Source organism: Choloepus didactylus, chromosome 2 (genome assembly GCF_015220235.1).
Source record: "Choloepus didactylus isolate mChoDid1 chromosome 2, mChoDid1.pri, whole genome shotgun sequence".
In the NCBI taxonomy this organism is placed as follows: domain Eukaryota; kingdom Metazoa; phylum Chordata; class Mammalia; order Pilosa; family Megalonychidae; genus Choloepus; species Choloepus didactylus.
The window spans coordinates 35,681,079-35,694,140 of record NC_051308.1 but is presented as its reverse complement, the minus strand read 5'-3'; the positions used below and the strand labels follow the sequence as shown (position 1 = coordinate 35,694,140).

The following is a 13,062-nucleotide window of genomic DNA, read 5'->3' as shown; positions in this document are numbered from 1 at the left end:
GCTTTGAGAGTGCTGCTCTCTAGGACTATGAGACTGCAGTTCAAGCCATGGGGGGAGGGGGCTCCCAGCTTGGATCCCCAGTTTTTACTTACAGATTTTATGCTATGTTCTCGGACACTCCTCCTAATTCAGGTTGGTGTATGATGAGTGGACAGTCACATTTGTCCCTCCACAGTTATTCCAGATTATTTACTAGTTATTAGTTGTTCTGGGGGGACAAACTAGCTTCCATTCCTTTGTATGCCACCATCTTCTTCCGTCTAAATCAGTTCTCTACTTTTAAGTAACCTACATTTTCAACAGATACCCCTATCATTTGTGACTTTCATAAATGTTTATCCATAATGCTCCTCTAAAAATTGGACAAGGAATCCTTAGTTACAGGTAAAGTTTTAAAAAGGTAAATTTTTAACCCATGGCACAATGAATCTTCACAAAGAAAACATAACCACATCAAGGAGATCATGGCCAGAATCTACTTTTATGCTCCGTCTAGCCACTACCCCTCCAAAAGTAAACCATCAACCTTACTGCTAAAGGCAGACTGTTTTTGCCATTTTGAATTTTATATATTAATAAGTAGAATCACATGGTGTCATTTTGGTCTGGCTTATTTCACTCAGTATCTGTGAGCCGCCTGTGCTATTGCAACAAGCTGTTTAATAGCTTGTTTACTGCTGTGTGGTACTCTAGTGTATGAACACATGTTTTCCCAGTCCACTGCTGATGGACATTTGGCTAAAGACTGAAACATAAATGGCTTCAGTAAGAAAATGTCACACATACAAATACAAGCCAGCCAACAGTCTGAGAGGTAAGGAAACTGCAAACAAGTTGCCCAGGGGATCCTGGTTTCTTATGTCTTGTTGGTCTACCACCCTCTAAAATGTTGTCTATTTAAGTGGTAAAAGATGGTTCACCGTCACCTCATCAGATTCTAGTTCTGGGATGGCAAGAATAAATTTTAGAGGGCAGGCAGCAGCAGCTGCTGTTTGTTTGTTTGTTTAGTTTTGCTTTTTAAAACAACTTGTGGCTCTTGAAGGACATTTCCAAAGTTTTTGCTTATGGGCTAAGATGCATTAGCTAATATAGCCTCCCGTGAGTTAATGATGGCTGTACAGTCCAATTCACTTTGTTTCAAGGTGGATCTGGAAGGTGGTCCCAACACTTCTGTTCATACTTTACTAGCCAGAACTTAGACATTCCTCCTAGCTACAAGAGGCTAGAATAAGGCTGGATGGCCATGCATTTAGTTAGGGAGAATGGCTATTGTGAGACATGCCAACAAGGCAGTGAGTTCTGAGTCTGTTAACCTTTATGCTGTAAGCGCTCAGCACAAAGGGCTTAATGAAACTGCTAGATCTATCACACTGCCAGAGCAGAGGGTAAAATCCTAGGTTTCTGAACACAAGGCTGGCTCTTTTTCACAAGAGAATGAAAAGTCAGATAGTAGTAGACTAGAATTCAGACTATTCTGTATTAGTTGGTGACCTTAGACAAGCTCCGAATCTTTTTTTGTTTGTTTTCAAAATAAAATGGGGATAATTTCACCTAGTTTACAATTTGAGTTGGGAGGATTAAAGAGAACCTGTAACAGTGCTTAGCACAGGGATCATGCTTAGAAAATGTTTTCTTTTTCTTCCTTTTGGAGAAGTGCTGGCAATATCCACTATGATATTAGTTCAATAACAGCCTGGTGTCAATTTATGCCACAGCTAATTTGCAAAGCTGGTGGATATGGAGCCTGTCTTATGCATTTTACATTTTATGTCTAAGACAAATGACATCACCATAAAGTTGGGTGCTTAGACCTAAGAACATCTGATTATCAGAAAAATCTTTGCCTTTTCTCATAACCTATATATATTGTGTTTCTCTTTTCAGTTGGCTGATATCAAGCACAGAAGTCAATTCACTATTCAAATTTACCAACCATGTAAGACCTTCTGGTTCACAATTCTAATTTTCCCTCCATTCTTGATCATTATTATCCCAATTTGCATTGTCTCTGCTTGCACACCCTCCTCTGGGACCCTATAGCACCTTCTTTTATATACCCCTTCACTGGGCAGGATGATGCTCTATTGAGGTATCTGAATTCTTCTGTGAGTTTCTCAAAAAGATATACTATGTCTTGGAGACTTTTGTAACCTCATTTGCTTTCATCTATTCTTATTTTCTCTATTTTACACAGAAGCCAGCTTTAAGGGGCTCCTATAGGCCAAAAAAGGGACAATTTGAAAATAAAATAATGACAGTAATGGATAACACATTGAGCAAACAGTAATCCTAAGTCTGATGAGAAATGGGGAATATTTAAATAGTTTAAAAGTAATTTCTCAAAACATATCTAAGAATTAAAAAAGGAAAAAAGAGTGGCTTTTTAGTGTGAGGATCTTGGCAGATTCACTTTAATCAAGTGATCAAAGTGAGCATCATTAATAATGAGACGAAGAGAAACCGCATGCCACTTGACAAGGTGCAATGAGAAGAGCACAGCACTGATGTTCCTGCAAAAATATCTGAGTCTAATATAGGGAAATCCACATTGAGTGCATTCTACAAAGGAACGTGCCTGTAACCTTCAAAGGTGCCAAATCATGAAAGCTGAGGTGTGGTTCCAGGTGTAAAGGAAACTAAAGAGACACAGCACTAAATGCAACCTCTAATTCTTAAGTGGATTCTTTTGTTATAAATGATATTACAGGACAACTGGAGAAACTTGAATGGAGCCTGAGGACTAAATGGGAGCAATGTATCAATGCTAATTTCCTAATTTTGATGGTTGGTTGTGTAGAAAAATATCCTGGTTTGTAGGAGACACATATTAAAAAGTATTTGGGGGTGATGGTATCAGGTCAGCAACTTATTCTCAAATGGTTCAGAATAAAAAGACTCTTTGTACAGTAACTGCAGTTTTTCTGTACAGTTGAGATTGTCTCAAAATAAAAATTTTATTTAGAAATGTATTAGTTAGTGCTCACTTCAGCAGCACATATACTAAAATTCAAGCAATACTGAAAAGATTAGCAGGGCCCCTACACAAGAATGACAAGCGAATTTGCGAGGAGTTCCACTATTAAAAAAAAAAAAAAAAGGAATTATCAGTTATTTTATTTTAGCAGTTAAAAATTTTTCTTTCTTAAAAAGGAAGTAGGGCTTTCCCACATGAGGATGGCCAGATAGGACCAATCTTCAGCTCCAGGTTGGCCTCGTTAATTTGAAAAGAATATGCTTACATGGAAGCATGTCTGTGTCAAGCTGAAAGCTGGCATCTAAGGGTGTGTGTTTCTCTGCCGGGACAAATGCACTGGACTCCTCCATGCCCTATTGTTGTAGATATCACCAGCTGAGTGATTGCTGCAGAGCTTCATACATCACTTGATCCTGAGTAGAGGAGCAAAAAACAGAATATACAGTTAGGCACTGTTAAAGAGAGCTGACCTCACCTTTCTGCATCTAAATTGTAGACAGGCCTTTCCACAGGGAATGCATGGGATTTTCATAACTGCTGATGAAAGTTTGCCTTAAAAATCAAGTTGAAAGATTCTTATGTATATATCTGATTAGGGAAGAAAGCAAAATTATAAACTATACCAAGTCCAGATGGGAACAAGATGTAAAAGCAGAGGCCTCATACTGTATTAACAATCATAAGAAACTGCTAGAATGTTTTCCAAAGTGGTTGTACCATTTTACATTCTCACTAACAATGTATGAGAGTTCTAGCTGTTTCATATTCTTGTCAAATTTGGTATTGTCAGACTTACATTTTAATCATTCTGGTAGGTGTGTCATTGAATTTACTGTGGTCACATTAACGTTTACATTAAAAGTCTTTGGAAGCAATTCCACTCCTATAAATTTATCCAAAAGAAATTATTGCAGCATGTTCTTGTTTGGTTTCTGGTCCTTCAAAATCCTTTTCAAAAATCCAATTGTGTCAAATTATTCCTTTGGTTTGGTAAAATATTCATAAGGCTTAATGTATTAGAAGTTATAAAGTGAAAATAGTCTCTCTTCCACCCCGCCTCCCTAGGTAACCAATGTATCCCTCAAGATTTTCCTTTTGCATATACCAGCAAATACTAATATTCATTATTTTTCCTTTTTACACAAATGGTGGCAAATCATACACATTGTTCCTGTTCTTTTTATTTAACAATATATTTAGGAGATGCATTTTCAGTCTTTTAAAACTGTTATCTCATAATTCATTATATGATCAATAATTTAGAATGCCTTCAAATTTTTTAGCTATTACATGCAATGCACCATTGAATAAATAAATGATAAACACATGTTATTTCTGAGGATATATTAATAGGAAGGAGTTGCTGGTTCAACTTTTGTTGTAAATAATTTTGGTAAACATGCCAAACTGTCATCCAAAAGGACAATATAAACATCCACTTCCCAGCAGTGTATGAAAGTTCCTGTTTCATCAGACCCTGACCAACAGAGTGTCAGCAAGTTTTCAGCTTTTTGCCAAATGATGGGTAAAAAATAATATCTCAGTTGCTTTACTTCTATTATAAGTAAGGTGAGACTTTTTCCTTGTTTACAAGCTCATTTCCTGTTTTGTGAAGGGTCTGTTCATATTCTTTGTCCATTTTTCTCTTAGGTTGTTAGTCACTTTCTTACCAATTTCTCATCATTCTTTATATATTATTAAGGAGATTAGCTTTTGTGATAATAAGTAAAAATGACAAATGACAAATATATTTTTTCACAGAAAAATTTTTATTTTTATGTATCAAATTCTTCAATTTTTTCACTTATGGATGCTGGATTTTGTGCCATAGTTCAAAAGGCCTTTCCCACTTGAGTTTATAGACAATTTCTCCCTATTTTCCTTTAGTACCATGATAGTCTTCATCAGTTAATGGACACTAGTGTTGTTTCCATCTTTTGGCAATCATGAATAATGAATGCTGCTATGAACATTGGTGTGCAAATGTCTGTTCACGTCCTCGCTTTCAGTTCCTCTAAGTATATACCTAGTTAGTGGGATTGCCAGATCATAAGGGATTTCTATCCTTTGCCTCCTGAAGAACTGCTAAACTGTCTTCCACTGTGGCTGTACCATTTTACATTTCCACCAGTAGTAAATAAGTGCTCCTATTTCTCCATATCCTCTCCAACACTTCTAGACTTCTGTTTGTTTAATAATGGCCATTAGACTAGGTGTCAAAGGGTATCTCATTGTGGTTAGTGTTTAGCTCTGCTTTATAAAGCGAATTTTTTTAACTGTATATTTTACAAGAAAAGAAAATTACAGACCAATATACTTTAAGAATATAGATGCAAAAATCCTCAACAAAATACTAGCAATGTGAATCCAACAGCACATTTGAAGAGTCATACACCATGATCAAATGGGATTTGTCCCAGGAACGAAAGGGTGGTTCAACATAAGAAAATCAATTAATGTCATATACCACATTAATAGAATGGAGGGAAAAAACTGCATGACACAGGAAAGGCACATGACAAAATCCAGCACCCCTTCTCGATAAAAACTCAGAAAACTAGTAATAGAAAGAAACATCCTTAACATGATAAAGAGCATATCTGAAAACTTACCACTAACATCATACTCAATGGTGAAAGATGGAAAGCTTTCCTTCTGAAATCAGGAACAAGACAAGGATGCCCACTGTCACCACTGTTATTCAACATTGTACTGGAAGTTTTAGCTAGAGCAATTAGGCAAGAAAAAGAAATAGAAGACATCTAAACTGGAAAGGAAGTGAAACTTTCATTATTTGTCAGTGACATGACCTTATTTACAGAAAATCCAGAAAAATCTATAACAAAACCATTAGAGCTAATAAACTAATACAGCAATGTGGTGGGGTACAAGATCAACACACAAGAATCTGTGGCATTTCTATACACTAGAAATGAACAATCTGAAGAAGAAATCAAGAAATACATTCCACTTACAATAGCAACCAACAGAATCAAATATCTAGGAATAAATTTAACCAAGGATGTAAAGGACTTATACATGGAAAACTAGAAAACATTGCTGGAAGAAATTAAAGAAGACCTAAAGAAATGAGAGAACATTCCATGTTCATGGACTACATTCTGGTTTGCTAATGCCGCCATTATGCAAAATATCAGAAACGGATTGGCTTTTATAAAGGGGATTTATTAGGTTACAAATTTATAGTTCTGAGGTCATAAAAGTGTCCAGACTAAGGCATCAACAAGAGGATACCTTCACTAAGAAAGGCTGATAGTGTCTGGAACACCTCTATCAGCTGAGAAGGCATGTGGCTGGCACCTGCTGGTCTTTTGCTCCCAGGCTGTTTCAAAATGGCTTTTCCAAAATGTCTCTGGGCTTCTGTCCTTGCTCCCCTCTTTCAGCTCCTGTGTGTCCTTGCTTCTTTCTCCCAGAGTGTTTCTCTCTAAGCATCTGGGGGTCCTCTCTTAGCATCTTCGGGGCAGACTGTGGGCTTCATCTCTTAACTTAGCATCTCCAAATGTCCTTCTGTCTGCATCTCCAAGTGTCTCCAAGCATCAGCAAGCATCTGTGTTGGCTCTTGAATTCTCTTCAGTAACCCAGTGAAACAACCAAGACCAATCCTTAGTGGGCAGGGCCCACACCTCCATGAAAATACTGAATCAAAGGTATCACCAATAGTTGGGTGAGTCACATCTCCATGGAAATAATCAAGAGGTTCCAGTCAACAAGATTGGGTTAAAAGATCATGACTCTTCTTGGGTCCATAACAGTTTCAAACCGGACACAATGGAAGACTCAATATTGTCAATTCTACCCAAAGTGATCTACAGATTCAGTGCAATCCCAATAAAAATTCCAACCACCTTCTCTGCAGAAATGGAAAAGCAATCATCAAATTCAAATGGGGAAGGGGAAAAGGCTCCAAACAACCAAAAACATCTTGAAAAAGAACAAAATTTGAGGACTTACACTTCATGATTTTAAAACTTATTACAAAGCTACAGTAATCAGATATACGGTATTGGCAAAGGGACAGACATACAAACCAATGGAACAGAATTGGGAGTTCAAAAATAAACCCTCATATCTTCAGCCCATCGATTTTTGACAATGGTGCCAAGTCCTCTCAATGGGTAAGAACAGTCTCTTTAACTAATGGTGCTGGGAAAAGTATATAGCCATATGCATTAGAATGAAGGTGGACCCCTACCTCACATCATATATAAACACTGATTCAAAAATGGATCAAAGGCCTAAATGTAAGAACCAAGACTATAAAACTCTTAGAAGAAAACATATAGAAACATCTTCAGGACCTTATGTTAGGCAATGGTTTCTTAGAATTTACACCAAAAGCAGAAGACAACAAAAGAAAAAATAGATAAATGTGACTTCATCAACATTAAAAACTTTCATACATCAAAGGACTTTATCAGGAAGTGAAAAGACAACCAAGAAAACAGGAGAAATTATGTGGAAAACATGTATCTGATAATGGTTTAATTTCTAGAATATATAAAGAACTGCTTCAAATCAACAAAAAAAGACAACCCAGTTAAGAAATGGGGAAGTACTTAAATATATATTTCTCTAAAGAAAACATAAAAATGGCCAATAAGCTCATGAAAAGATGGTCAACATCATTAGCTATTAAAAAATGGCAAATCAAAACTACAATGAGAAATCACTTCACACCACTATTAAGTCTACTACTGAAACTGGAAAATAACAAGTGTTGGAGACGATGTGGAAGAATAGGAACCCTCATGCATTGTTGGTTGGAATGTAAAATGGTACAGCTGCTGTGGAAAACAGAAAGGTAAGTATAGAATTGTCATATGACCTGGCAATCTCACTTCTAGGTATTTTCAATTCCAGAGGAATTGAAAGCAGGGACTCAGATATTTGCACATCAATGTTCATCATGGCATTATTCACCATTGCCAAAAGGTAGAAGAATCCCAAGTGTCCATCAGCAGATGACTGGATAAACAAAATGTGGTACATGCACACAATGGAATATTATTCAGCCAGCTGTGAAAAGGAATGAGGTTCTGATACATGAGACAACATGGATGAACTTTGAAGACACCATGTTGAGTGAAATAACTGACACAAAAGGACATATATTACATGATTTCACTTACATGAAATAATTACAATATGGAAATTCAGAGCCAAAAAGTAGAATATGGGTTACCAGGGGTTGGGTGAGGGTGGGGGTGGGGAATGGGAAGTTAAAGCTTAATTGGTATGGAGTTTCTGTTTGGAGAGATGGAAAAGTTTTGGGAATGGATGGTAGTGATGGTGGCACAACATTGTGAACGTAATCAACACTGTGAATATAAGAATTGTATACTTGAAGGTGGATAAAATGGGAAATTTTAGGATGCATATGTTACCAGAATAAAAAACCAAACCAAACCAAACCAAACCAAACCAAACCAAACCAAACCACAGAACTGTATAACACAGTGACCCATCATGTAAACTATGGATATAGTTAATTGTACAATTATAACAGTGCTGTTTCATCACTGTAATAAAGGTACCACACTAAGGCAAATTGTTAATAGAGAAAACTGTGTGTGTGCATTTGGGGGGAATAGAATATGGGAATTCTGTACAATTTAGAGGATATTTCTGTAAACCTATAACTTCTCTAAAACAACAGTTAAATAGTTATGTGCCTGAAAGATACTACATCCAGTCCCAAACCCTTTTAAATTATAAAAATAGATTGTCATCACTTAGAACATTTAGACCCAGACTGGTGGCACTGCAACACAGGAAGCAATTTCACTCAACTGCTTTGGACTTTGACTAAGAGTTTTCAATCAATACTCACTAAGAAATGCTGAGCTAGGAGAAGGGTGGTAAATGGCTAATTATTTAATGGAAGTTTTAGTATGGCTAATAAATAGGCTCTCATGGCTAAGACGCATAATACTTCTAGGACCCTGGAGACAAAATGAAATCCAAATGAACATAGCTTACCACAATAATATCTAATTTAGGCATTTCTTTGGGTTGCATATTTCCCTTTTATGTGTGGCAATAAACTGATTTCATTTGATAGCATCTCTTTTAACTTATTACAAAGATAATGCCTCAATACATTAAGAAATAAACATGTAAAACTTAGCATTTTTGTAAGAAAAAGCCAGTGATTTTTTTTTTTTTAAACCCTTTTATCTTATGGTAAAGATAGTTTTACTTCCCTGAAACATATGTAAGTGTCTAGGGTTTAGTTTGGATACAGTCTAGGCATCGAGGAGATAAGAAACATTCGTTAAAAAGGGTGGGGTAAGTCAAATAATACATGAATGCAAATGATTCAGATTTTGAGACTGTGGAAACACAGAAGTGTGGTCATTTTCTCTGAATAAGTACTTATTACAGAATCTAGTTAGGAGAGCTTCCAGTATCAAACCAATATGTAAAATTAAAATCTCTCAAGAATTCTCCCACAGAAGCAAATTTTTTGTTTGTTGTCAGGGCAAAGTAACATGCGATTTCTTTCCACTTCAGAAGGAACAGATGGTAGTTAAAATTTGTAAAATGGAGTTTCACAATTCATGAGTTCATATCTACTGGTCTCAATTGTAGTTTCTTTTCTCTACACATTTAAGAGCACTTCTTACCTTTTTTGATACAGATGGTTTTACTTTCTTGAAAGCTTCTTCAAAATGCTTATGACTAACCTTGAGTTCACCTGGGGAGCAAATACATAAATACACACAAGTTGGTATAGTGTGCTAATTGTGACTTAAAACTTAGTCTCTCTTGAGAGATTTCCAAGCCTTCAAGGGGAACACTGATAAGATTAGGGATGCAATTAGCTCTATTCTTTGTCAGCCACAGTGTTCAAGCCAGATATTAATCAGTACCCCCCAAAGATACACTGTCACTCGAAAATAGGTACTCCTTTATAGGCCCTCTTTATATTGTTCACCTAAACTTAATGGTGATATTTATGAAAAGGAACCAGAACTGTTCTCTTTTAGGATAATTTAAATAAATTCAACTGGGAATATAAAGGTAGAACTCAAAAGTAGTTGACAGTATGTAATATATAATTAAAAGATGTTACAGAGTTATAATATCGCAATACTGGACTAGAGGGGATTATAATATTTATAAGGTTATATCATTACATAAGTAAGATATATCAAATAGTTAAAATGTTAAATAAGGCTTGATTTAGAATGCTAATATGACAATTTACATGACAACAAAGATATTAGTATAGTACATCTATTTAACAACAAAATAAAATGTGTGGCTGAACATAACAAATAAAAAAGCTGACACTACTGATTTCAGTTTCAGTAAGATAAGCAAATAAAAAAGCTGACACTACTGATTTCAGTTTCAGTAAGATAAGATATCAACACAAAGTCCCTAAAAGACAAATATCTTGAAATGAGAGCTGCAGCAAAGTAGGGATGTCTGAATTTACTATACATATTTATACAATAACATCTGAATGGAATTATTAGCAGCAGACAATATATGTACATGGACATGTTAATTTTTAATGACAAAACAGACCAGAAGATAGTCATCAGATTCAGCTCTCGAAGCGGCACACATGATGCTTTTTACAAGATATTCTAATTTTGCTTATTTATATCCCACCTACTTCAAAAGGAATTTAAAGAAACTAACAATAAATAAAAAAATAAGTTCAAATAATTGCATCTTAAAATTAACAATAAGAAAAACCAGAAACTTCAGTGAAGAAATGTGCACTGACAAATTTCAACTAAGAAAACACTGCTGTAATTGAAAACAAAATTTAGTTATAAAATTCTTAGAAGCCAAAGAAAAACGGAAAAAGAAAAAAAAAGAAAAGAAAAATGAATATAAATAAAAAAAGCCATCTTTTGAAAATGTACTGAACAAAAGGAAACCAATAAAGACTTGAACTTCAATTGACAAGTTTTGAGGACAAGGTGGGTCTTCTCAAAAAAGGTTTTCTATGAACTACAACACAAAAAAGATAGCCATAAACTGCAGCTGATGAAACACTTCCCATACGAACCAAGTAAAGTAAAGGCTATTTACGTACTTGGCATGGTTGGAACACAGGTCACAAATGAATATTTATGGTCACACAAATAATAAAAACAATGCACTGTCAAATGTGAAGGATGGTACAAAGCTAGTGAGATGCCCTCAAATCTTCACACAATAAAATACATGGATTTCCTATTTTGAAAGAAGTCTCAATACATGAAAAGTTATTCAAATTTTTACCTCATTTGTATGCATGTTTTCTAAACTTTCCAATTTAGACTGCATTTTAATAGGTAAGAAGGTATCACCTTTGTAAAAGAATCAGGTTTTCCAGAAATGATAAATAGACCAGATTTTTGATGAAGACTGTGACCACAACTACTTGACTATATCTAAACTTATGTATACGATGCTAAAAAAAGATACAGTACTCTTTATTAGAAAGACACTAAATAACATGGCTATTTCTATTCTTTTCAGCCACAGAGGTTACATAAGATTCCATAACAGTTTCTAAAGGTCTCATCAGGAACATATCAGCTGTAATATCACAGATAATAGCTGCTAGAAAATTATGCTATGGTCATTTTCCAGGTCAAGAGGGGTTTTAAGCATCTGGAGTTATAACTAGTTAGACCTGAGAGATTCTGGAAAGAATCATACCTTTTTCATTTCTACTCTTCTGTCTTGCCATTTCCTGTCTCAGGGCACAGATAGAAGCTTCCCGCACCAAAGCAGAGAGATCCGCACCTCTAGAATAAAAGAATTGTTCTTGTTTATTTATTCTTGGACACTGCAAAAGCAAAGGAAGAAGTCTAATACCAATTTTCTTTTAGATCACATATGAAAAATCAGGACAGAAACTGACAATAAAGGTGAGATAAACTGATAATCATGACAAATTGAAAAGATCTTTTAGCTTTCACTTAAAATACTTAGCCTAACCTTTAGAAGAAAGGAAATTATAGGGGAAACTATGCAATAAATCATAAATAGCCCCATCTCGTTAGCTACAAATGTTAATGTTAATATAAAAAGGTCTAAAATGTCCAATCAGTAGAAAGAAACTTACAAATTACTTAATTTAACACTTTCATTTGCAAGGATTATGCAAAATTGCTAACTGGCTCATTCATATATCAAATAATGACTAAAATAAGCTTATATAAAAAGTCAATTATGGTGGGATTGGGGGGATGGTTTGGGTGTTCTTTTTTCACTTTTATTTTTTATTCTTGTTCTGGTTCTTTCTGATGCAAGGAAAATGTTCAGAGCTAGATTGTGGTGATGAACGCATAACCATGTGATCATACTGTGGATAGTTGATTGTATACCATGGATGACTGTATGGTGTGTGAATGTATTTCCATAAAACTGAATTAAAAAAAAAAAAAGTCAATTATGGCTCCAAGTACAAACATAAAGGCTAGAGGTCTTTGATGCATCGATTCAAGTTCAAGATGAGTGAAAACATAAATTACTTAAAAACATGACAAGAACTAAAAAGCCTTCATTTAATTATTCATGTAATAATATGCTGAGTCGGCATACCTCTATGAGTTCAACAGAAGTACTGACTGGGATTTCATTGAACTGTACTTTCAACAGGATTCTTAGAACTTCTTTGAAAGAAAGTTTTTGGGGATAAAAATCTCATTTCCAGACATTAAATTTATTTATTATATAAGGTTGACAATCCACATAAGGCATAAAATTAAAGACCCATAGAGCTTAAATTATTAAGCTGATTCAATGTTTTTGTTGGCAAATGATTAAAATTATAAAATTATTTAATTATAATGTACATGGTGGGGTAGTCGTTCCTTTCTTTAATATTAAACCTAACCTTGGTGCAAAGACTCCATAAACTAATGGAAACAGGAAGCCCAAGACTGCACTAGTACAGTGTCTCCCAAGCTGTGATGACAGTAGCATTAAAATCTAAAATGTACACCATTCAACCTCAATTAACTTTAACCCCCATTATAATCTGACATCCTAGTTAGTATAATCCAAAAGCTCTGGCCCAGGGTAAGTTCTGCCATCAAACCTACCTCTGTTAC

At 35.2% G+C, this 13,062-nt stretch overlaps 1 protein-coding gene and 1 non-coding gene across 6 annotated transcripts in view; one reads left to right on the top strand and one right to left on the bottom strand.

Annotated features, from left to right (window-relative positions):
• Positions 1-2,976: 2,976 nt before the first annotated feature.
• LOC119528292 lies at positions 2,977-3,083 on the top strand. The gene has a single exon (XR_005215608.1). It is a non-coding gene; the product is annotated as a U6 spliceosomal RNA (small nuclear RNA).
• The window catches only part of NVL (nuclear VCP like), a 185,241-nt gene continuing 175,190 nt past the window's right edge, over positions 3,012-13,062 (bottom strand). For 4 of the 5 annotated variants that reach the window (XM_037823031.1, XM_037823045.1, XM_037823064.1 and 1 more), the window contains 3 exons: positions 11,663-11,751; positions 9,622-9,692; positions 3,083-3,387 (listed from right to left, as the gene is read on the bottom strand). In XM_037823031.1, coding sequence (XP_037678959.1) covers positions 3,343-3,387; positions 9,622-9,692; positions 11,663-11,751 — 205 coding nt within the window. In that variant the 3' untranslated portion in view covers positions 3,083-3,342. The other variant, XR_005214811.1, reaches the window with a different exon arrangement.